This window comes from Cervus elaphus, chromosome 11, assembly GCF_910594005.1.
Source record: "Cervus elaphus chromosome 11, mCerEla1.1, whole genome shotgun sequence".
In the NCBI taxonomy this organism is placed as follows: domain Eukaryota; kingdom Metazoa; phylum Chordata; class Mammalia; order Artiodactyla; family Cervidae; genus Cervus; species Cervus elaphus.
In genome coordinates, this window is record NC_057825.1 from 7730528 (window position 1) to 7754942 (window position 24415).

Here is a 24415-nt window from a genome sequence, read left to right on the forward strand (position 1 = left end):
CTCGGCTACTCCGCCAGCTCGGCAGCCCCAGGCCCCACAGCTCTAAAGCCCGTCGCGGCCGCAGCCTCCCGCCCTCCCTTCTGCGCCGGGCCGCTCGGCGCCATCTTTGAACTTGGCACGGGTGCCTCGCTTCCGTACTTCCCTCCCCTCCCAGAGTAGCCGCGAAAGCCCCAAGCGTGCTCCCTCTGCGGTTGGAGAAGCCAAAAACTGGCAATGGTTGTCGCATCATGGGAAAAGAATAATTTATCTCTTCTTCTCGGGTGTTGGAGCGTGCGCTCTGACAAACTCAAAAATGGCGCCGATAGCCTCACTGCCCCAGCCTTCCGCTCTGGAGGCGCGGGGGCGAAGGTCACGGCGGACTGCGTCGGTGCGAGGCGGGGAGGTGGGGAGGTTGGGGGGGGGGGTGGGGCCGGCGGAGCCGTCTCCATGGCAACCAGCGCGCAACCCGGGCTGCTCGGCCTGGCGGGAAGCGCAGGAGGTGAGGCGCTGGCGACAAGCGCAGGAGGTGAGGCGCTGGCGACAAACGGGACTGCGAGCACCGAGGGCCCCGAGCGGCCTGGGCCGCTTCAGGACGAGACCCTGGGCGTGGTGTCCGTGCCCTCGCAGTGGAGGGGCGTCCAGGGCACCCGCGGGGAGACGGTGAGGGCGCGGCGCGCCTCGGGGTGACGCGGGCGGGAGGGCGAGGGACGTCGCGCGGCAGCTGGGTCAGGTTATTTTTATATTGTAACCCACAGAAACTAACCCTAGTTAGTTTCTCACGTCTCAATTTCCCTAGTCTTTGAGTAGCAACCAAAAGGGTTTTTAAAGGCTCTAAAGACTCCAGGTTTTGAAGGATTTTGTGTGACCTGCAGTTTTTAGGCATTTCAAACTAACTTTTACTTAAAAAAAAAAAAGACCAAACTGCATCTTAAGGTCGAGATACACACGTTTTCTAGTACGTCGTTTAATCCAAAGCACACAAACGAGGTTGTCTGAACCGAGGGCAGGGCTTCTGGGTGCCAGGGCTCCTGAGGGATCTGTGTGTGTGGACTTTGAGCACTGCTGTGTCCCTGGGGATTCCTCAGTCATCAGTGGGTGAGCTCCCTCCTGGAGATTATATGGGGCGCTTGTCTGCAGTGGACAGAAAGTAAACAGTGCAGGTAAGATGTAAATATACAGTGTGTTAGAGGTGAATAGTGCCATAGACGAAAGAAAAGGGGTGAGGGATTAGAAAGATTGGGTTGGGGAGTGAAAGGGTTGTTTGCAGGGTGGTTGCACCCTCATTGAGAGGGTGGTGTTCCAGCAAAGACTTGGAGCAGTGAGAGTTGCTGCTGCTAAGTTGCTTCATTCGTGTCCGACTCTGAGCGACCCCATAGACGGCAGCCCACCAGGCTCCCCTGTCCCTGGGATTCTCCAGGCAAGAACACTGGAGTGGGCTGCCATTTCCTTCTCCAGTGCATGAAAGTGAAGTCGCTCAGTTGTGTCCGACTCTTCACAACCCCATGGACTGCAGCCTGCCAGGCTCCTCTGCCCATGGGATTTTCCAGGCAAGAGTACTGGAGTGGGTTGCCATTGCCTTCTCTGCAGTGAGAGTTAGTCAAGGTTATTTGAGGTAGAACAGCCCAGGGAGTGCAAAGTGCAAGTGCAAAGGTCCTGCGGTCGAAGCAAAGCTGGTGTGTGTGAGGAGGCAGGTGGGGCTGGAGAGGAATGAGAAGGCAAGGATGGTCACAGGTGAGGTCAGAGAGGGTAAGGAGAGGCAGAGCAAGTATAGGGCTTGCAGGTCATTTTAAGGATGTTAGCTTTCCCTCAGTGAAAATGAGCATTGGAAGGGGGCTGCATGTTTCCCACAGAGGAAATTGAGGCTTTGCTTTCTACACAGATGAGAGGTCCTGCAGAAGACAATTTCCTCACCAACACCAGTATCAGTGAGATTTCCATGAAGTCTTACCCTCTCTCCTCTTTAAATTTTTAAAATTTTATTTTTGGCCATACCACACAGCATGTGGGATCACAACCTGAGCCTCCTACAGTAGAGGCTCGGAGTCTTAAAAACACTGGAACACCAGGGAATCCTTAAAGTCGTAACTCTTGATTAACTCTTCAGGATGAAATGGTTGGATGGCATCACAGACTCAATGGATATGAGTTTGAGCAAGCTCAGGGAGTTGGTGTGGAGAAGGCAGTGGCACCCACTCCAGTACTCTTGCCTGGAAAATCCCGTGGACGGAGGAGCCTGGTGGGCTGCAGTCCATGAGGTCGCGAAGAGTTGGACACGACTGAGCAACTTCACTTTCACTGTTCACTTTCACGCACTGGAGAAGGAAATGGCAACCCACTCCAGTGTTCTTGCCTGGAGAATCCCAGGGATGGGGGCGCCTGGTGGGCTGCCATCTATGGGGTCGCACAGAGTCGGACACGACTGAATCGACTTAGCAGCAGCAGCAGCAAGGAGTTGGTGATGGACAGGGAAGCCTGGCATGCTGCAGTCCATGGGGTCTCGAAGATTCGGACCGACTGAACGGCTGAACTGAACTCGAGGACAAGTTTCTTGCCTTAGGCCAGCAGTCTGCAGGTCTCAAGCCAGATTTGATCTGGCTTCAGAGCACTTCCCACTTCGTCATACTGGATAGAAAAGATTCTAATTAAAAAGCAAAGGCAGGACTTCCCCAGTGCCCCAGTGGTTAAGACTCCTTGCTTCCAGTGCAGGGGGCATGGGTTTGATCCCTCATCAGGGAAGTTCCACATGCTGTGTGGCACGGCAAAAAAAAAAAAAGCAAAGATAGTAGATATTTTAGTTATTTCTATTCATCTTTATTGAAGGTAAAAAGAGTGAGATTGAGGCATATTTTCTTGTACCTATAATGTGAACCAGTAGGGCTCCAAGAACTGATTCTAATACTTGAGGTGTAAAGCTTTCATCTTAGGTGGTTCACTTAAATCAGTCTCTGCTGTTTTATTGAAGAATGTTATGTGTCAGTCTCTGCTGTTTTATTTAAGTATGTGTGTGTGGAAGTCACTCAGTCGTGTCCTACTCTTTGTGACCCCATTGACTATACAGTCCATGGCATTCTCTAGGCCAGAATATTGGAGTGGCTAGCCTTTCCCTTCAGGGGACCTTCCCAACCCAGGGGTTGAACCCAGGTCTCCCACATTGCGGGTGGATTCTTCACCGGCTGAGCCACAAGGAAAGCCCAAGAATACTGGAGTGGGTAGCCTATCCCTTCTCCAGCGGATCTTCCTGACCAAGGAATTGAACGGGGGTCTCCTGCATTGCTAGCGGATTCTTTACCAACTGATCTATCAGGGAAGCTCGTTTTATTGAAGGGGATTCTTAATTAAGTCGTAAGAGTGTTGGGAGTTCCCTGGTGGTCCAGTGGTTAAGACTCTGCCTTTCCACTGCAGAGGATGTGGATTTGATCCCTGGTCAGGGAGCTAAGATTCTGCAACCTGCCTGGCATGGCCAAAAAAAAAAAAAGATTCTAAGACTGTTGAAGGGGTTCAAAGAAAGAGTTAATTTTCCAGATTAACTTGTTTCTCTTTATAAAAGCTTCTTTGTCCAAAATTTACTTGTTTAACTTATTTATTTTAAATATTTATTAATTTGGATGTGCTGGGTCTTAGCTGTGGCACGCCAGATGTTGTTTAGTTATGACATGTGAACTCTAGCTGTGGTCTTCTTTGTCCAAAATTTACTTGTTTAACTTATTTATTTTAAATATTTATTAATTTGGATGTGCTGGGTCTTAGCTGTGGCACGCCAGATGTTGTTTAGTTATGACATGTGAACTCTAGCTGTGGTATGTGGAATCTAGTTCCCTGACCAGAGATTGAACCTGAGCATCCTGCACTGGGAGCTCGGAGGGAAGAACCACCAGGGAAGTCCTTGTATCCAAAATTTAGGGAAAAATCTGGATAAGGAAAAATTGGAAATAAAAACCGCCCCACAGTCTCATTTTCCAGCAATTTGGTTTATACCTGCTCCCTCTCTCTTTTGTCTGTTTTCCTCCACTTTTTTTTTTTTAAATGAACTCACACTGTGCATAATATTTTGTAGACCTACTTTTTCACTCACTACGCCCTGAACATCCTTTAAAAAAATTTTTTTATAACTTCATTTTATTTAACCAGTCCTTTTTGATGAACTGTTTCCAGTTTTTCTCTTATCAGAACCCTGTGATGAGTGTTTTAGCTAAATTTTTAAGTTTATGGTTTTTTTTTAGTTTGTGTTTTAATTGAAGGTTAATTGCTTTACAAAATTAATTGCTTACAGAATATTTGCTGTCAAATATCTTTTAAAAATCAGCCATAGAACACTCTCCGACATAAATCACAGCAAGATCCTCTATGACCCACCTCCCAGAATATTGGAAATAGAAGCAAAACAAATGGGACCTAATGAAACTTAAAAGCTTTTGCACTACAAAGGAAACTATAAGTAAGGTGAAAAGACAGCCCTCAGATTGGGAGAAAATAATAGCAAATGAAGAAACAGACAAAGGATTAATCTCAAAAATATACAAGCAACTCCTGAAGCTCAATTCCAGAAAAATAAATGACCCAATCAAAAAATGGGCCAAAGATCTAAACAGACATTTCTCCAAAGAAGACGTACAGATGGCTAACAAACACATGAAAAGATGCTCAACATTGCTCATTATTAGAGAAATGCAAATCAAAACCACAATGAGGTACCATTACACGCCAGTCAGGATGGCTGCTATCCAAAAGTCTACAAGCAATAAATGCTGGAGAGGGTGTGGAGAAAAGGGAACCCTCTTACACTGTTGGTGGGAATGCAAACTAGTACAGCCACTATGGAAAACAGTGTGGAGATTTCTTAAAAAACTGGAAATAGAACTGCCATATGACCCAGCAATCCCACTTGTGGGCATACACACTGAGGAAACCAGATCTGAAAGAGACACGTGCACCCCAATGTTCATCGCAGCACTGTTTATGATAGCTAGGACATGGAAGCAACCTAGATGCCCATCAGCAGACGAATGGATAAGGAAGCTGTGGTACATATACACCATGGAATATTACTCAGCCATTAAAAAGAATTCATTTGAATCAGTTCTAATGAGATGGATGAAGCTGGAGCCCATTATACAGAGTGAAGTAAGCCAGAAAGATAAAGAACATTACAGCATACTAACACATATATATGGAATTTAGAAAGATGGTAATGATAACCCTATATGCAAAACAGAAGAAGAGACACAGAAGTACAGAACAGACTTTTGAACTCTGTGGGAGAAGGCGAGGGTGGGATGTTTCGCAAGAACAGCATGTATATTATCTATGGTGAAACAAATCACCAGCCCAGGTGGGATGCATGAGACAAGTGCTCGGGCCTGGTGCACTGGGAAGACCCAGAGGAATCTGGTGGAGAGGGAGGTGGGAGGGGGGATCGGGATGGGGAATACGTGTAACTCTATGGCTGATTCATATCAATGTATGACAAAACCCACTGAAATGTTGTGAAGTAATTAGCCTCCCACTAAAAAAAAATAAATAAATAAAAATCAGCCATAGGCACACCCATGTTCCCTCCCTCCTTATCCTCCCTCCCATCTCCCTCCCAATCCCACCCTTCTAGATTGTTACAGAGGCCCTTAGCTTAATTTTATATGCAGCTTCTTAATTTTTTTTGTAAGTTCTTTTGGAAAAGCCAAACATTGTTCTTTGCTTGGCCCATGTAGTGATGCAATATTGGAGTGCAATTTTATGTTCCAGTGATGGATTTTTTGTTGTCGTTGTTGAAGTATTAGTGATCTTTGGCTTGATTTAACTTTTCTTGCTTTATCTCGATTTATTCACAGGGTCCTTTACTTTGGGTTCAGACCAGGCTTTGAGTGCATGGGGACACTGGGGACTTGGCCTCGGGCCAGTCAAGTGATCTGCAAAGTGGGTCTTGTTAGAATACTTAAATGTGGAATTAAATGAGATTGCTAATAAGAAAACAGTTTGAGACTGACCCCCAGTTCTGTTCAGGTTTGGGGGGGGCTCATGTCTAAGTGTTTGAGATGAAGGGCTCCTAATTGCTTCAATCCTGGTCTCTGCTTTTTTGAACTTGGCCAACACTGGAATGCCCTGGAGACTCTTGAAAAATATGAATATCTGGTCCCTACTTCCAGGGATTCTGGTTTAATTGGTATGTGGTATGACTTGGGAATCTGGATTTATAAAAGCTCCTCAGGTTATTGTCATAACATGAGTGGCAAAACTTGAGGACCATTAATTTAATCCACCCTCCTTTCCAGCAGTGTTACCTTTCTGAAGCCTCTTTGAATCCTGTCACAATGTAGAGTGGGGGACTTCCCTGGTGGTCCAGTGATTAAGACTCTGTTGTTCCAATGCAGGGGGCACAGTTTCAATGTGTGGTCAGGGAACTAAGATCCCAGATGCCGAAAGGTGAAAAAAAAAATATATATAGGGTGCATTCTTTTCTTGTGGTAAGATACATACACATTTTACCATATTAAAGTGTACAGTTCAGTGGTGTTAAATACCTTCACAACATGCAGCCATCACTGCCGTCTAGTTCTGGAACTTTCTATCAGCAGATGCATTCACTTTGGGCATTCAAGTCTGTCTCTGGACTGTGAGCTCCCAGAGGGCAGGGAGTGGGTCTTGTGTAATTTTGCGTCTCCCAGAGGCCTCTGGGAAATACTGAATGGAATCCTTTTCTTGTGTCCCATCATCCACAGCCTAATTCTGCTGAATTTCTCCCCTCCTGCTTTGAGTTAAACTTGCCTACCTGTCCGCTCCTCCCTCTTCCTGCACCTGGGGCTGCTTCCTCGCCTTTGTGGGTTCTGTAGCAGATGACACCCCCTGCTGGAGGGGTTTGCTTTTAACCTGAGGTTTGGCCCCTCACAAGTTTTCAGGCATTAGATTTGTGGTTCTCAACCTTTTGGAGTTTGCTAATAGTTTTGATACTAAAGTTGTTTTTTTTTTTTTAAGACACATGTGAAGACACCACCAGAGTAGCCGGCAGTAATTATAAGTCAGAGGTGTTGTGGCATGACAGGGCCTCCCGGCTTCGGTGAAAATGTTGATCACTTGTGTTCATTGGTTAACTCTCAGCTCCAGGTCATCCTTTGAGTAACTGTCTGCTACCCTGCTATACGGCCTTCCCTCATAGCTCAGTTGGTAAAGAATCTGCCTACAGTGCAGGAGACCTGGGTTCAATTCCGGGTTGGGAAGATTCTCTGGAGGCGGAAATGGCAACCCACTCCAGTATTCTGGCTTGGAGAATCCCATGGACAGAGGATCCTGGTATGGGGTCCCAAGAGTTGGACACGACTTAGCGACTAAACCCCCACCACCCTGATATAGTCGAGGCAAGGTCAAATGAACAGGAGATCATACGCTGAAGTACTTTAATATTGGTTCTGGGTTCAGTTACCCTCATACTCTTGGAGGTCTCACATGAGTGAGACAGGAGACAATGTAAATGTCCATGTTGCATCACAAAGTCCACTCAGCTTTTTTTGTTTTCTTTTTTGGCTGTGCGCCGAGGCTTGCAGGACCTTAGTCCCCTGACCACAAATGGAACCCAGGCCCCAGCAGCCATAGCGCCAAGTCCTAACCACTGGACCACCAGGGAATTCCCATCAGTTTTGTTTATTTATTAAATTTTGGCTGTGCTGGGTCTTGGTTGCTGCTTGCTGGCTTTCTCTGGTAGAGGTGAGCAGGGGCCACTCTCTCGTTGAGAAGCATGGCCTTCTCATTGCAGTGGCTTCTGTTGAGCGTGGGTTCCAGGCTCGTGGGCTTCAGTCGTGGCTGTGCGTGAGTTCAGTAGTTGTGGCGGGCTTAATTGCCCGAGGCAGGTGGAATCTTCCCTGGCCAGGGTTTGAACCGGTGTTCCCTGCTCTGAGTGGTGGATTCTTAACTATTAGACCACCAGGGAGTTCCCGTCAACATTGTATCCAAGATATTCCCTTGGTACAGTTTCTGCTCCTTAACATCAGGAGTCTCACAGCGTATCCCGTTCTGTTGGCATGCTGATAAAGAGCTGCTGAGCTAGGTCAGGAACCATCTCAGCTCCCGTCACGCGCAGGTGTCGTCAGGTGTGTGTGCGGGACTCAGAGAGGGAAGGACATGGAAGGGAGGGCCGGGAAGGGGGACTTCTGGGAGCCGTGTTCACACTGGCGGCATTTCTCAGCCCCTGACGAGGAGCCCTGTCTCCCCCTGTCCTCCCCAGCGGCCCTCCTGTGGGGCCAGCCCCTTTCCTTTGGGCTCTGTTAACACTCACCTGGTGCTTAAGAAGCCCAAACAATGGAGAAGGAAATGGCAACCCACTCCAGTATTCTTGCCTGGAAAAGTCCATGGACAGAGGAGTCTGGCGTGCTGAAGTCCATGGGATTACATGACTGAGCATGTGTGCACAAGGGTGGAGGGAAATGGGTTGGTAGCAATAAAGTGGTAGAACTAAAAAAAAAAAAAAAAAAAAAAGAAGCCCAAACAGGGGAGAATGGGGGTCCGGGCCCCGTCCCTGTCCTGTAGGTGTAGGTGCCTGGTAAGCGGCCACATGAGGAGAGCCTCTCGTGGGTGACAGGAATCTCAGTCGTGTAGGAGCCCTCATTGGTAAAGGTTGTTCGTGTCCTCCAGAAAGGGAGGAGGCTGCGTCTCCTTCCCTGATATGATGTCTGTCCCTCTGCCCAGCTAAACAGGGGACAAGGAACTGGAGATGGGTGGCAGGGTGGAGGGAAGTGGGAGCTGGGGAGCAGGCTGCCTCCCGCCAAGCAGCTCCCCACAGACATGCATGCGTCCTGATCACGGGACAACTTAGAAGGTACCCCTCTGGGGAGAGCTGCAGCCAAGGGAGGGAGAAGAGGGGTGTTCTGCTACCCTGGTGAAACCCAGGTGCTCAGATTCAAGTGTGGGGGGGACGACATGAGCGCTGTTTGCACCTGGAGGGCAGAGGTGATGGGCTCTGAGCCCTGGGGTGTGGCCGCAGGAAGCATACAGATGGGATCTGAGTACCCGCCCTGTGGCATCACCTGGGGGCTTGTTAGCAAAGACCCCATCCTAGACCAGTGAACCAGAAGCTCTGTGGATGGGGAGGAGGCGGCAGTTTGTCCCTTAGCCAGCCTCCTGGTGGTTCTATGACCCTGCTCGGGGAGGCCACCCGTCTAGCGTGGTCTCTGAGGTCCTTTTCCACTCTGGAGTCAGGGGTGCAGCTCAGGTGTGTTGGGAGGGTGAAATGAGGGGCTGTGTGCTCCGTATGAGCTGGTGGTGGTCACTGCCCAGGGGAGTAAGGGGGCTCGGCCTTCACCCACAGTGTCCCGGACCTCTGTCCGTTCTCTGTGTCCTTCTGTATTTCCTCAATTTAGAACACATCTCTTCAACCTCTGTTTTAACAGGTATTAAAAGGGGTGTGTCTCACAGCTGATGTGTATACTTAATACAGTTTCCTCCTGAAGAGCTGTTACTAAATAATTGGTATGTTTTATAATCAGTAGTCAAGGAGCTCTATTAATAGAAGATGTATATATATTTAATTTCTTTTTACTTGGCTGTGCTGGGTCTTTGTGGCATATGAACTCTTCTTTGAGGCATGTGGGATCTAGTTCCCTGAACAGGGATCCAACCTGGGGCTGCCTGCCTTGGGAGTGCGGAATCTTAGCCACTGGATCACCAGGAGGTCCCTAGGAGGTATATTTTTAATAAGAAAGTGACTGTCTTCTACTCATGTTCTTGACGTTTTCCCACTGCCTTTTGACACCACGTGAGTAGGTTTCACTGGCTGGTCAGGGTTACTCCCTGTGGGTCATCTCCACTCACACCACACCAATTGGGTTCCTCCCAAGGAAGATGGGCTAGTTACTAGAGGAAGGGGATGGACATCAGGCAGACAGAGTGAACAGTGGTCCTTTTGCCCAAAGATAAACAGCAGCTGTGGGCGGGTGAGTGCCTGGGCAGGTGATGCTGTGAGGAGAGCTGGCTGGTGACTGCGTTTCGATCTCCTCCAGAAAAGTTGCCAGACGGCCAGCATTGCCACCGCTGAAGCGTCCGTGCAGGCCCGGAAGCATGTGGATGCTGAGGTGCAGACCGAGGTCCCCGAGCCAGTCAGCCTGCCATCTGTGCCTCGGTACAACGGCCCCCGGCTTGCGGCCTTTCTCCGGAAAGTGGAGGCCATGGTTACCCGAGAGCTGAACAAGAATTGGCAGAGCCATGCGTTCGACGGCTTCGAGGTGAACTGGGCCGAGCAGCAGCAGACGGTAGGGATGGGCTGGTGCAGGCCTGGGATGCCTGGGTTGGGGCTTTAGCTCATCTTAAGTCCTTCTTTTGTGCCACCCAATAACAGCATATATGCTAAGTCACTTCAGTCGTGTCTGACTCTTTGCGACCCTATAGATTATAGCTTGCCAAGCTCCTCTGTCCATGGGATTCTCCAGGCAAGAGTACTGGAGTGGGTTGCCATACCCTCCTCCAGGGGATCTTCCCCACCCGGAGATCGAACCAGCATCTCCTGCATTAGCAGGCAGGTTCTTCACCAGTAATGCCACCTGGGAAGCCCCGGCCCATCAAATAAATAGGAACACCAATAACAATCATAACAGCATTCACCAAGCTCTGAATAAGAGCTTGCCAGACACTAAGCTAAGAGGTCACTGGGCCTTCCCTGCTGCCCTTGAGGGTGGTGCCTTGTTATTTCCATTTACTGCTAGTAGGCGGTAGAGGTAGGGTTTGAGCTTAGACAGTCTCACTCTGGGTCTTATTTTCTTGACCACTCAGCTGTGTTTCCCCAGGCACGCTCTGTGCCAACTCATCTGTCCTTCTGGACGGCCTGGTGAGGTAGTTCTTTTCTGATCTCCATCTTATTATTTTTTGTCCACGCTGGTTCCCTGACCAGGAGTCTAACTCGGGGCCCTTGGCAGCGAAAGGGCAGGACCGCCAGGGAATTCCTACCATCTCCATTTCATAGATGAGATTCAGAGAGGCTAAGGGACATGTCCGCAGTCACACAGCCGTGACTGGCTGAGCTGGAGTTTGAGTCCCAGTCTCTCTGGTTTCACTATTGCGCTCTAGTGACTTCTGCATCGCCAAGCCTTTTCTGGTCTCGAGGCAGAGCTCAGAACGGTCATCCTGTAAACACAAATGTCCAGTTGGAGTCACCGCTTTGAGATCAGAAGCCTCTGAACGAAGGCGGGCCCTTGACTTTTGCTCCACCCTGGTGTTGCCTGTGGACAGGCCGCTGACTGAGCAGTAAAGGCTTTTCTTTTTTTTTTTTTTTTTGAGGCTTTTCTTATGCATTGTTTTCTTCCTGGAGAAATGGAGATGAGTAGCTCTGTATTCAGAGGTCATAGCCCTTCTCTCCCGGCCTTCTTCTTCTGTCTGTTTCTGGATATACAGCTGCCATGTTCCCACTAAATCACTGATAGGTTTGGGAGAGTGGATTTGTTGGAGAGAAGTCCTCAAAATCCCTCTGAAAAACAGTTGCCAAGGCCACAAGGAAGTGTGGAGTCGTCGTTATCTTTTAAAGTGGAGCACAGAAGGTCATGAACATTAAAATCCGGGCTCGGCAGCCCCCTTTTCCAGTTGCATTCAAAGAGGGTGAACTGTTGGTTTTTTGTTTGTTGGATTCTTTTTTTTTTTTTTTTGTATGTGTCTGAGGCTTAGTCGAGGCATGTGGGATCTAGTTCCCTGACCAGGGATCAAACCCAGATCCCCTGCATTGGGAGCACAGAGTCTTAGCCGCTGGACCACCAGGGAAGTCCCAAGGGCTTGTTCTTAATTGTTAAGGCGTTTCCACCTTTCTGTGCATTAGTTTGGTCCACCCTTATATTACTTTCTCCCCCTTTAAATCCTCTTCGCAGGCCAGCAAAGGAGATGCAGACATAAAGGACAGACTTTTGGACATAGCTGGGGGCGGAGGGGGGTGGGGTGGGAAGAGAGGGTGGGGTGATTTGAGAGAGTAACACTGAAACATTCATGTTACCATATGTAAAATAGATAGCCAGTGGGAACCCCAGAGGTGCTCTGTGACAACCTAAAGGCGTGAGATGGGGGGCGAGGTTTAAGAGGGAGAGGACAGGGACTTCCCGGTGGTCCAGTGGCTAAGACTCCGCGCTCCCAACGCAGGGGGCCCAGCTTCCATCCCTGATCAGGGAACTAGATCCCACAAACCACAGCTAAGATCTAGTGCAGCTAAATAAATAAAAATAAATTTTAAAAAAAGAAGGGGGATGTATGTATGCGTATGCCTGATTCATATTGATACATGGCAGAAACCGTCACAATTTTGTAGTTATCCTCCAATTAAAAATAAAAATAAATGTGCAAAACAGGAAAAATAAATACTTGTTTCTGATTACAAAAGCAGTGCGTGTTCATTTTAACAAACTGAGTGATTGCAAAAATACGGAACATGTAATGTGAGTGGGAACGCTGGTTCAAAGGCCTTTCCCACGCGACGCTGACACAGCACGCTGCTGCTCTTGTCGCCAAGAGCATCTCAGACGGAGGTGGGGAGCACTGTACGCGGTGTTTGTGAGCTTTCTGACTCGGCAGAGCTTTCCCGGTCCGTTCCTGTAGAGGAGGGGCCCCAGACCCCCTAGAACCTGCGTGAGGTGCCGCTGAGCAGACAGGCAGCCTTCCTGGGGTCCCCGTTGGTGGACATCCCAGCACAGCTTCGCTTCTAGAAGCATATCTTCCAGAAGCAGTGAGCAGGTGGGGGCTTAGGCAGCACCCCTGGGTGACCGTGGGCGTGTGGGCCTCTCACGGCCCTGAAGTTGCTTTCCTTTTTGAGGGTTGGGCAGAGGAGTTCCTTTCAGATTCTGCTGCTGTATGGCAGAACTGAGGCGAATCTGTCTCTCTCACGTTGTTTTTCTTTTGCATGAATTTCGTGATGATTTCTCCCCCGTGGAATTACTGCGCTGGCTGATGCTTCAGGCTGTTCTGTCTCCACTCCAGCCGTCAGGGTGTTGGCCTTGACATTTCACTGCCGTCCTTGGCCGTCGTGGCCCCAGAGAGGCTGAGACGCCGCTCTCAGTGAAGCACTGCGCCTTCACGATTCGAAAATCAGTGATGACTTAGCCAAACACTTCGGAATTAGAGATGGGGAGGAGGTCACCTGGGGCGCCCCCTGGAACCTCTGACCTCTTTACCTTGTCCTGCCCTGGCCCTTGTTTCCACGTGTGTGGCTGACAGTGGTGAGGCTCTGTGACCGGTCTTGGGGTCTTTTCTCTTCAGAAGCAAAGCCTGGTCTGTGTTGTCAGGTTGCCGTGTAGACTTGCCCTGTGTCCTTTTTATTTTTATTTATTTATTACCATTTTAATTTTATTTATTTATTTGGCCATGCAGTATAGCTTGTGGGATCTCAGTTCCCCAACCAGGAGTTGAACCTGGGCCCCCAGCAGTGGAAGCTTGGAGTCCTAAACACTGGAGCACCAAGGAATTCCCTATTATAATTTTTTAAAAAGTGAAGTATAGTTCGGGATTTCTGTGGTGGGCCACTGGTTAAGACTCTGTGTTTCCACTGTAGGGGATGTGGGTTGGATCCCAGGTAGGGGAACTAAGATCCCACATGCCATTTGGCGTGGCCAAAAAAAAAAGAAAAAATTGAAGTATAGGTAATGTTATATAGCTTCAGACGTACAGCGAAGTGATTCAAGTTTTATGTATGTGTGTGTGTGTGTATAGTGAAAGTGGTAGTCGCTTAGTCATATCTGACTCTTTGTGACCCCATGGAGTGTAGCCTGCCAGGCTCCTCTGTCCATGGAATTGTCCAGGCAAGAATACTGGAGTGGATTGCCATTCCGTTCTCCAGGGATCACACCCGGGGTCTCCTGCATTGTAGGCAGATTCTTTACCACATGAGCCACCAGGGAAGCCCATGTACATATATATACTCACTTTTATATATATATTCAGTTTTATATATATGTATAATACTTGTATAAATATATATTTTTTCTTTTTTCAGATTCCTTTCCATTATAGACTTCTGTCCTTTTTAAACTGCTACATGATGTTTCACCATAAACTTTCTTGGAGTCAGGTTTATTGAGGTACGCTTTCCACACAGGTAAATTCGTGCTGTGTGCTGTGTTGGGTCTTGGCAGACACCCACCAGTGAAGGTACAGAGCAGCCCATCTTTCTGTCCCTCTGCCTTCTCATCTTTAGATTTTAAAGTGTACTAGTCATTGCAGTTATAAATGCTGTTATGATACATAATGCTTATAGTGTATTTTTTAATATAAACTTTTATTGAATTCATCAAACGTGCATAAACACAGGCACAGATTACAAGTGTTCAGGTCCATGATTTTCACACAGTGGAAACATTGGTGGAACCAGAACCCGAAGAGTTTTTCTCATGCCCCCTCTGCCTCCTGGCCCCACCGCTCGACTTTGTTTTAAAATGACAGATTTGTCATTTTAAGACTTTCCTGCTGGTCCAGGGGTGAAGACACCATGCTTCCACTGAAGGGGGCATGGTGAAGTTTCCCAACCCCTAGTTGGGAAACTAAGATCCGAGTGGCACAACCAAAAAATTAAAAGGAAAAAAACCCCCAAAATTTATTGAGATATAGTTTACATCCCATATAATTCACCCATATAAATCATTTAAAGTGTGAAGTGGGTTTTAATATATTTCCAGTAGGGGCTTCCCTGGTGGCTTAGATGGTAGACTGCCTGCAATGTGGGAGACCTGGGTTCGATCCCTGGGTTGGGACTATCCCCTGGAGGAGGGCATGGCAATCCACTCCAGTATGCTTGCCTGGAGAACCCCTATGGACAGAGGAGCCTGGAGGGCTACAGTCCATGGGGTCGCAAGGAGTCGGACACGACTAAGCGACAAAGCGCACAGCACAGAGGTGTGTAAGCTTTGCCACAATCCATTTTAGAATATTTTCAGTTCAGTTCAGTCGCTCAGTCGTGTCCAACCCTTTGCGACCCCATGACTTGCAGCACGCCAGGCCTCCCTGTCCGTCACCAACTCCCAGAGTTTACTCAAACTCAAGTTCATTGAGTTGGTGATGCCATCCAGCCATCTCATCCTCTGTCGTCCCCTTCTCCTGCTCCCAATCCCTCCCAGCATTAGGGTCTTTTCCAATGAGTCAACTCTTCACATGAGGTGACCAAAGTATTGGAGTTTCAGCTTCAACATCAGTCCTTCCAATGAACACCCAGGACTGATCTCCTTTAGGGTGGATTGGTTGGATCTCCTTGTAGTCCAAGGGACTCTCAAGAGTCTTCTCCAATACCACAGTTCAAAAGCATCAATTTTTCGGCGCTCAGCTTTCTTCACAGTCCAACTCTCACACCCATACATGACCACTGGAAAAACCATAGCCTTGACCAGACGGACCTTTGTTGGCAAAGTAATGTCTCTGCTTTTTATTTTTATTATTATTATTTTTTTTTACAAATCCACACTTTTATTTATTTTCAGGAAGTTTAAATTCTCAAAAATATGGAATGCTTCACGAATTTGCGTGTCATCCTTCTGCAGGGGCCATGCTAATCTCTGTATCATTCCAATTTTAGTATATGTGCTGCCGACGCGAGCACTGTCTCTGCTTTTTATTTTTTATTTATTTATTTTGTTTGTCTCTGCTTTTTAATATGCTGTCTCGGTTGGTCATAACTTTCCTTCCAAGGAGTAAGCGTCTTTCAATTTCATGGCTGCAATCACCATCTGCAGTGATTTTGGAGCCCAAAAAAATAAAGTCTGACACTGTTTCCGCTGTTACTGTGTGGATCACAATAAACTGGAAAATTCTGAAAGAGATGGGAATACCAGACTACGTGACCTGCCTCTTGAGAAACCTATATGTAGGTCAGGAAGCAACAGTTAGAACTGGACATGGAACAACAAACTGGTTCCAAATAGGAAAAGGAATACGTCAAGGCTGTCTATTGTCACCATGCGTATTTAACTTATATGCAGAGTACATCATGAGAAACGCTGGGCTGGAAGAAGCACAAGCTGGAATCAAGATTGCCGGGAGAAATATTAATAACCTCAGATATGCAGATGATACCACCCTTATGGCAGAAAGTGAAGAGGAACTAAAAAGCTTCTTGATGAAAGTGAAAGAGGAGAGTGAAAAAGTTGGCTTAAAGCTCAAAATTCAGAATATTTTCATCACCTCCCCAAAAAAGAAATTCATATCCCCTAGCACTCACTCCCCATTTCCCCCACAGCTCCTGGCAGCTGCTCATCCCCTTTCTGTCTTTAGATTTGTCTCTTCTGGATATCTCACAGTGATGGACTCATATAACATATGTTTATATATCTGTGTCTACTTAGCAGAATGTTGTCGAGGGTCCTTGTGTTGTAGCGTCTTTCAGGATGTCATTCCTTTCTATAGCTGAATTGTTCTCCGTGGTAGGGATATACCACACTTGTCCGTCAGTCTGGACGTTTTTGGCTATCATGAATAATGCTGTGAACACTGTGCAAGTGTGTGTCGGCGTGTTTGTTTCCAGTTCTCTTGGGTATGTCCCTCAGAGTGGAATTGCTGGTCCACGTGGTAACTCAACATTTTGTGGAACTGCTGCGCCGTTTTCCACAGTGCCTGCACATTCTGCATTCTCAACAGAGGTGCACAGTGCAGCTTCTGACAGAGTTTGGATTTTTTTTCCATTGAATGGTTTCTCTATTTGGGGTTACGAGGTCAAGAAGGGTGAGACTTTTGGCAGGAGTTTCGGCCTGTGGTGCAGATGAGCCCCTGGAAAGCGTACCGGCCCCTCACTGTGGCCAGCACTGCTGGCCTTCTCCTTAGCTGCTGCTGGCAGCTCTGGGCGGAGCCATAGGGTGCATGTACTCCTGTGACCATTTTTCGCCTGTGCAGTCATGTGGCATCCAGGATACTCCAGCTCTGACCTGGAGCCTGGCGTCCGTCTCAGTTCCCGAGGCTCTTCCTTCTGGAAGCATCCTGTTAGGGGGATTGATGGGATGAAGGCTCCACACTGTGCCCGGGCTGGGCAGTGGACTTGAATCCGACCGGAATCAGGAGCCCCACGCCTGAGCCTGCTTTTGCTACCCTGCTGGGTGGCTGTGGGACTCAAGAGTTGGGGATGGTCTGTCTCTTGCAGGTGACCTGCCTACATACCCTGAGCTACCCCCCTGCCCAAGGACAGGGTCTCCACGTGACTGGCGTCTCCTGGAACACCACTGGCTCTGTGGTGGCCTGTGCCTACGGCCGGTGAGTGGCCGCAGGGGTTGGTGTGGGGGATGGGAGGCCCTCAGACCTCATCTGAACCCGTCTCCCTGTCTGCGCAGAGAGGGGTGGGCCCAGAGCTTGGCCTTTCTGGGAATCTTCCTTTTCAAGGCTGCCTGAGCCTTGGGTTGGCAGGAAAAGACAGGGAAGTTTCTCCCAGTGCCCAGCTATCAGCAGTGGGCTGTGAGCCCTGGGCCTGCTCGTCTCTGCAGGGCTGCGTCAGACATGGCCGGCTTCCCGCCCCTGCCACGTGTGGCCCCGGCCCTGGTTCCTGGAGACCCTTTTCCGGGGAAAGTCATGACCTTGGGGTGCCACATAGGAGCCTCTGCCACTTGGGTGCCCAGCACACTGTCTGTGTGTGATGGGGACAGAGACTCATCTGTGTCGGGGCTGTCGGGGGGGGACGAGGTGGGTCAGCAGATAGGAGCAAGGTGGGGTGGGGTGGCGTGGGTTGGGATGGACCTGGGCCTCGGGGCCGAGCTAGTGCTGGTGTGTCCCTGCAGGCTGGATGACGGGGACTGGAGCACGCTGAAGTCCTTCGTGTGCACCTGGAATCTGGACCGGCGAGGCCTGAACCCCCAGCAGCCGTCGGCGGTGGTGGAGGTGCCCAGCGCCGTCATGTGCCTGGCCTTCCACCCCACGCAGCCGTCCCACATGGCAGGTGAGCCCGTCACCCTGTGTCGCCTCTGCTCCGCATCCCGCAGGGGGTGGCCGAGGCCCTCGGCCCCTGGTTGTGGCCAGAAGCAGGGACTACAGGGGGCCCTGGGCTCAGGTGGGGGCACTGGGCGTAGGAGGAGGAGGAGGCAGGTCCTCAGCTGAGTCTGGGGTGGTGCGGGCCATGCAGAGGTACAGGCTGGTCAGGGCATGAGGCTGGACGAAGCAGGCAGTCTCGGGGCGCTGACCATAGTGATGTGCACGCTGGGAAAGGAGGCAGGTGAAGCTGGAGGAACGGTGGGTGCAGGCAGGGAAGAGCAGCCAGGTGGTGGGGGCGCTTCCGGGAGGGCACCGCTGGGTAGAGCGGGTGGCCTGGGGACCAGGACTCTTTTCGAGGAAGTGGCCCCACGTCCTAGCGCGGAGGGTGGGAGGGGGCGGGTGCCCGTCCCCAAAGCGGGGCTGTTGGCTGTGGGTGGCTCCCCATGCCCACTCGGCCTCCAGGTGGACTGTACAGTGGTGAGGTGCTGGTGTGGGACACGAGCCGGCCCGAGGACCCACTGCTCTGGCGCACGGGCCTGACGGATGACACGCACACGGACCCCGTGTACCAGGTCAGGGCAGCGGCCTGCTGGGCTGGGCGGGAGGTACCTCCTCTGGAGCCGGGCCTTGCCGTCCGGGTGCCTGCTCCACAGCGCGGAGCAGGGGAGGGGGCACCCGCTGGCCACCACCCGGGAAGGTCACCAGGGTGTCAGCGGTTGGCCAGCTGCCTCCGGCATCCTCGGAGCTCCTGGGCCCTGAGTCACACTTGCCCCAGAGGGATCCCGCTGGGCCTGGCCCTGCTGGCCGCCTCCATGGAGGCCCTGCCGTCCTGGTTTTCTGCTGGGACTTGGGGGGACCTGGGGGGACCTGGGAACCCTCTGGGTCTGCCCGCTGGTGGGTCAGGTGGCTCCCAGGCCTCCTCAAGAAGTCTCCCTTTTTTTTTCCCTCCTGGAAGAGAAGGGGAAGGTCGTGTGGAGGCTGACAGCTGGCCTTGCTGGGAGGCGGGGCAGGTGTCCTCTAGTGACCTGGCTCCTCTCCCGGTCCCCCAGGTGGTCTGGCTCCCGGAGCCCCGGCACAGCCACCGCTTCCAGCTGCTGAGTGTGGCCGCTGACGGGAAGGTGCTGCTCTGGCAGGGGGTCGGGGCTGGCCGGCTGCAGCTGAGCGCGGGCTTCGCCCTGGCCGTGCAGCAGCTCCCCAGGAACACCAAGCTGAAGAAGGTACAAGGGGTGAGGCTGCCACCCCGGCCATAGGCCCACAGGCAGCCCTGGGCCGTGAGACCTGAGCCAGTGCGCCTTGGGGGCGGGTGGGCAGGTGGGAGTCCACGAGGGCCACGCATGTGCCCCGGGCTCCTTGGGGACACCGAGCGGGCTCCCACCCCCAGCTCTGCCCTGCTGTTTTTTTCCTCTGCATGTTTTTTTCCTCTGCAGCCTTCCCGGGGGGAGACTGAGGTGGGTGCCACGGCGGTGGCTTTCTCCAGCTTCGACCCCAGCCTTTTCGTGCTGGGCACGGAAGGCGGCTTCCCGCTCAAGTGCTCCCTGGCGGCGGAGGAGGCCGCTGTCACGCGCATGCCCAGCTCTGTGCCCCTGCGGGCCCCGGTGCAGTTCACCTTCGCCCCCCACGGCGGCCCCGTCTACTCTGTGAGCTGCTCCCCCTTCCACAGGTAGGGAGGGCTCACAGGGCCTCTGGCACGGGGAGGGCGGGGGAGTCCCACCAGGACCCACACAGAACTGCCGGAAGAACCTGCCGTCTGCCCTGGGCCCGGGTCTTCCCCAGTGAGCCCCAGTACCCAGAGCTCCCGCGGTTGGCTCCAGGGAATCGGCTCCTTACTCCCGGGGGCTCCACAGGTTTGGGAGTCTAGGGAGGCCTGTCGGGAGCATGACAGCCCAGGGGGAGTCGGGTGGAAAGGCCCCAAACACGCTGGGCCCCCAGCGCTCACCCCCCGCCTACCCTGTGTCCCATCTAGGAATCTCTTCCTGAGCGCAGGGACGGATGGCCACGTTCACCTGTACTCCATGCTGCAGGCCCAGCCCCTGACCTCCCTGCAGCTCTCCCACAAGTACCTGTTTGCTGTGCGCTGGTCCCCGGTGCGCCCCCTGGTGTTTGCGGCTGCTTCTGGGGCAGGTAAGGCACGGACCCCAGGCTTGGATCCACTGAAGGGACATGAGCCCAGCCTGTCCCTGCAGCTGTGGGCTGGGGAGGCTGTGGGTGAGGGTGCCTTCCCTCACGTGGGATGAACTGAGTCACAGCCTTCTCTTGTCTTCGGGAACCAAAGAGGCTCAGAGGCTGTGGCTCTGGGCCTCTCTCACCCCACAACTCTCCCTGAAGGTGACGTGCAGCTGTTTGATCTCCAGAAAAGCTCCCAGAAGCCCACAGTTTCAGTCAAGCAAACCGAGGACGAAAGCCCTGTCTACTGTCTTGAGTTCAACTGCCAGCAGACTCAACTCCTGGCTGCGGGTGATGCCAAGGGCAGGGTAAAGGTGTGGCAGCTGAGCAGTGAGTTCACTGAGCAAGGAGCCCGGGAGACAGAGCGCCTGGATCAGCTGGCCTCGGAGGTGGCCAGCTGAGGTGCGGGAGGCTACCTCTGGGCTGTGTGTTTCTGACGGAATCTGAATGAAGACAAGACAAGCTTTTGGGGAAGTCAAGTCATTTATTTGTCGTTTACATGAAAACAAAATTGGGGGAGGGAGAACAAGAGGGAAACTGGCCAGCTGCTCAGATTTTTCTGTAGTCGGAATGGGGCAGCCAGCCGTGAGACAGGAAATGGGTCCCCGCAGCAACGTGGCAATGGCAACTGGACCTAAAGCCGGTTACTGAAGCACCGTTTTCTACTCAATCTTAAACCAAGCTAAGCAAGTTAAGGTTACACTGGAAAGCAACACTGTCTGCAGTATTTCTCTTAAGAGCACAGAAAGGAGTTGACATGCAGCAAGGCGACGGCAGGGCAGGCAGCATGGGCCAGGCTAACCTAGAAGCAGGATCAGTTCACGAAGAGCGAGCGGGTGAACTCGACGTAGTCGAAAGCAGTGGGGAGTTCGCGGCCCTTGCCGTCCACATAGGGCTTCATGTGGGAGACGCAGTAGTCGGCTTGTTCCCGAGTCAGGTTCTGGAGGGAGAGGTACAGGTCAGCTGAGCCCCCACCAGCCACACCAACTGTGCTGGGGTGGGGGGCGGTGGGCCCGACTTCAGAAACATCCGTGCCCTAGCTTCTGATCTCTGCCGCTAGTAGCCTTGGCCTGGACTGAGTTTCACTTGAAAACGGGCTAAAAGGGCCTGCACACAGCAGCTGAGGCTAATGGGGGCTGCAACTCCAGACTCAGTTATGCCCCCAACCTCGGGGCCAGCCTTGCCTGGGCTTTTGCCTTTCAAAGGACACGCCCACCCCCCAGCCCGGGAAGCAGAGCTCCAGACCTGGTACAGCTCCTCCTTGGTCACGTAAGGCTTCCCTTCGGAGCTCAGGGCCCGGAAGGCGCTCTCAATCTCCTCGCTGGACTTGACGTTCTCAGTCTCACGGCTGATCATGAAGGCCATGTACTCTTGCAGGGAGACGTGGCCATCCCTGGGGCGGGGGGAAAGGTATAGTGAGCAGGGAGGGCGCAGCAGGAGCCTGGGGCAGAGCCGCTCCTGCTCCTTCCCTGACGCTCACCTGTTCGGATCCACAGTGTCCAGGATGGCCTCGAACTCGGGGTCGGGCTCCCCTTCCTCCACCATGGGCAGGTCATAGCCCAGGGAGCGCAGGCAGGATTTGAACTCCTGGTGGTTCAGCCGGCCGGACTTGTCCTTGTCAAAGTGTCTGTGGCAGAAAGCCGAGGCCTCAGCCCAGAGGCCCTGCTGCTGAGCCCGCCTCCCCCACGGGGGAGGGCATGGGGGGTACTCACTTGAACATCATGCTGAATTCTTTGAGGGCCTCCTCGGTCACTCCTGTCGTGTTCCTGGAAGGAGGGACAGGGTCAGGGACCAGGTCCTCCAGCCCAGGCAGCTGGCGGCACGCGTCCCCCCGCCCGGGGCAGCCGCAGGTACCTGGCCTGGATCTGCTGCTCCAGGTTGTGCTGCATGCGCATGCCCAGCTGGTCGAGCTGGTCCCACTGCTGGGCCAGGCCCACAGTGCTGTGCTCCGTGTACTTGTTGTCCAGGATCAGCGCTTCCTCCATGGCCGCCCCCAGGTCTTCAATCTTCTTGAGCTGACTTCTCATGGCTCGAATCTCCTGGTGTTTGCGCTGCGGGGCGAGGGGCAAAGACACGTGGGACAGGGGTTCTTGCCTCGGTCCTTAACAGCCCTCCTTGGTCTCAGCACCCCAGCCCGAGGCCTGCAGGGCTGCCTGCAAGGGGAAAGGAGGGATGGGATGAAGCTAAAACCCTACAGCCTCACAAAGGAAAGGAAGAGGCTTCATCGTGAGAGGCACCGATCAGCGGGCTGACCTGCCAGGGCAACAGGATACACTGAGGACTCAACGAGCCTCTTCCTGTCCAAGCAGGGCTCCCGGCAGCAGCCTCTAAAGTGACGGCGGTCCTAGGCTGCTTTAAGGCAAGGGAGAACGGGGGTACCCAAGCAGCCCACCTCGTCCCTGACCTGCAGCCAAGGAGGCCTGCTGGCAGGGGTGGGCAGAAGGGGGGCTTACTTTGGTAGCTTCAAGCTGCGATTCGAGGGTCCCGGATTCTTCCACCATGCAGGACCTAAACACAGACACGCAGTGAGGCAAGAGGCCTGATCGTGAGCGCGAAGTTAACTTTCCTCAGATTAAAGGACCTGCAGTCTCGAATTCCTTCTATTGAGGGAACAAGACCTATCTGCTGTTGGCTATCTTTTCTCAGCAGCCCTGGGAGCCAGGGAGGGCAGGTACTGCTGCTCCAGTTTCAGGGCCCAGAGGCTGTGACCTGAGGTGGCATCACCCCATGAGGCCCACAGGTAAGGCGGGCCGAGCCCCCCCGCTGCCTGCTCTCTCCCTGGCCGGGACGCTCTCACGCTGCTGGCTCCTCAGGCCCAGCCAGGCTGTGACATGGGGCCTGAGCCAAGCCGGGCCCTCGCAGGGTACCTCTCAGGAGCCCACTTCAGGTTCCCCTGGGACAGGGGGGGCTGCAGCCACAGGGGAGGAGGGCACCTGGCTGCCCGCCACCTGACAGATGGGGGACCTCAGGGCGGAGGGGAGGCCGGTGAGCCAACAGCCACCCAGGGGTCCTTGGGGTCTCCTCAGGTCCCCAAGGAGGGCACCCACACTCCAGGGGAAGTGACCGTAATGGGGATGCAGTCAGAGGGCCCCTCGACATGGAAACTAGGATGCCAAAGAGATCATGGCCAGATTGGAGTTTTGAAAACTGTTCTCATTCTGCCTGGAGAAGGGGTGGCTGTGACTAAACCCCAGGTTCAGATTCTGTTATCTAGAGACACAGGACCAGAGGCTCCTTCCAGGGCCAAGTTCTGGAGAGCGAGGGGCCTCTGGGGAGCCTCTATCTTCCTGACATAACACAGTGTGGGGTCACACAGGCCACCAGTGAACAAAGACAGACGAGGTTACGTGCAGGGACAAGTCACACTGTGCGCGTGTCCTTCATGGGGTCTCGCCCGGCCTCCCCTGTACCCACATTTGCCTCCACCTACCCTTTTAACGCCCAGCGAGCCAGCGTTAGCTCTGCTAGCGCCCCAAGTTCACAGTGCTCTAGCAAGGCAAGGCACCAGGCGTCCTCCTGCCCCAGCGGGTCGGACTCAGTCACGCCATGTGCCCCGGGACAGCACACCCCTGGGCCCTGGGGGCAGGAGGCTGGGTGCTGGGGCAGTGGGAGGAGGACAGATCCCTCCTGCCCATGCGGCCGCGGGCGGTGGGTTAGTCAGAAAGCAGAGCCGCCTGGGGAAGTCAAGAGTGCATTGGTAAAACCACAGTGAGGTAAGAAGAGAAATAAGAGGAGAAAAACCTTCCAGACAGATCATCCCCAACTTCATACTGATAGACACGAATGACCCGACGATACGCTATGCTATTCAAAGAAAAGAAACCAAATGAATACACCAGAGGAAGGGAGGCGAGAGCATACCGAGACAGACACACACCACGAGGCCCCAGCTGGCAGCGCACGGGCAGGGCCACTCGGTGCCCCGGCAGGGACCCGAGCCGACGGTCGGCCTGGGAGGGCAAGCGGCCTTGAAGGGGGACGGGTCACGAGGGGACCGAGCGAGACGGGGCAGGGCTGGGAGGAGCCACATGGTAAGGGGAACATGGCACCCCATGGACACAAAGACCAAAACCAGCAGACACAGCCAAGGGCACTGGGCGGGGAGCGTGGACACCAGGGCGGCATACGAGCTCCCGCTGAACCTGGTCCCTAAATCCCCCCACTCTGCCTTCAGCTGGTGCTCATCAGTGGGCACCTTCTCCCGCTGCTTCCTAGAACGCCTGATGGACCTGCCTGCCGGGCCTTGGGAGTGCTAGTCTAGGCCACTGTGGTCCTGGGAGAGAATGCAAATGTGCCTGATCCGGGCAGAGGCCCCGGCCTGGAGAGGAGGCCCACCAGGACCGGGCAGGATGGCCCTACGCCTCTCAGAGCTCCTCCCAAGCCCTCTCCGCTATCA

General features: G+C 52.7%; 2 protein-coding genes and 1 non-coding gene across 18 annotated transcripts in view; 1 reads left to right on the forward strand and 2 right to left on the reverse strand.

Annotated features, from left to right (window-relative positions):
* The first annotated feature begins 411 nt into the window (after positions 1–411).
* DYNC2I2 (dynein 2 intermediate chain 2) lies at positions 412–20493 on the forward strand. The gene is made up of 9 exons (XM_043916705.1): positions 412–639; positions 9960–10208; positions 17039–17148; positions 17667–17824; positions 18319–18428; positions 18906–19073; positions 19284–19516; positions 19820–19977; positions 20182–20493. Exons 1-9 carry the CDS (start codon positions 427–429, stop codon positions 20418–20420), a joined length of 1638 nt encoding a protein of 545 aa, XP_043772640.1. The 5' UTR covers positions 412–426; the 3' UTR covers positions 20421–20493.
* Positions 15405–15508, reverse strand: LOC122704106. The gene has a single exon (XR_006343736.1). It is a non-coding gene; the product is annotated as a U6 spliceosomal RNA (small nuclear RNA).
* The window catches only part of SPTAN1 (spectrin alpha, non-erythrocytic 1), a 59516-nt gene continuing 55584 nt past the window's right edge, over positions 20484–24415 (reverse strand). For 10 of the 16 annotated variants that reach the window (XM_043916704.1, XM_043916703.1, XM_043916699.1 and 7 more), the window contains 6 exons: positions 22473–22527; positions 21874–22070; positions 21732–21785; positions 21500–21646; positions 21265–21412; positions 20484–20959 (listed from right to left, as the gene is read on the reverse strand). In XM_043916704.1, coding sequence (XP_043772639.1) covers positions 20834–20959; positions 21265–21412; positions 21500–21646; positions 21732–21785; positions 21874–22070; positions 22473–22527 — 727 coding nt within the window. In that variant the 3' untranslated portion in view covers positions 20484–20833. Of the gene's footprint in view, positions 20960–21264; positions 21413–21499; positions 21647–21731; positions 21786–21873; positions 22071–22472; positions 22528–23760; positions 23824–24415 lie in introns of all 16 variants that reach the window. The other 6 variants (XM_043916697.1, XM_043916690.1, XM_043916688.1 and 3 more) reach the window with 1 other exon arrangement.

Excerpts from the sequence above, each read along its gene's own strand:
- DYNC2I2 (XM_043916705.1), top strand. The coding sequence starts at position 427 with ATGGCAACCAGCGCGCAACCCGGGCTGCTCGGCCTGGCGGGAAGCGCA. Across the intron at positions 640-9,959 it reads AGGGCACCCGCGGGGAGACG|AAAAGTTGCCAGACGGCCAG; the intron begins GTGAGGGCGCGG and ends GATCTCCTCCAG. Across the intron at positions 10,209-17,038 it reads GGGCCGAGCAGCAGCAGACG|GTGACCTGCCTACATACCCT; the intron begins GTAGGGATGGGC and ends TGTCTCTTGCAG.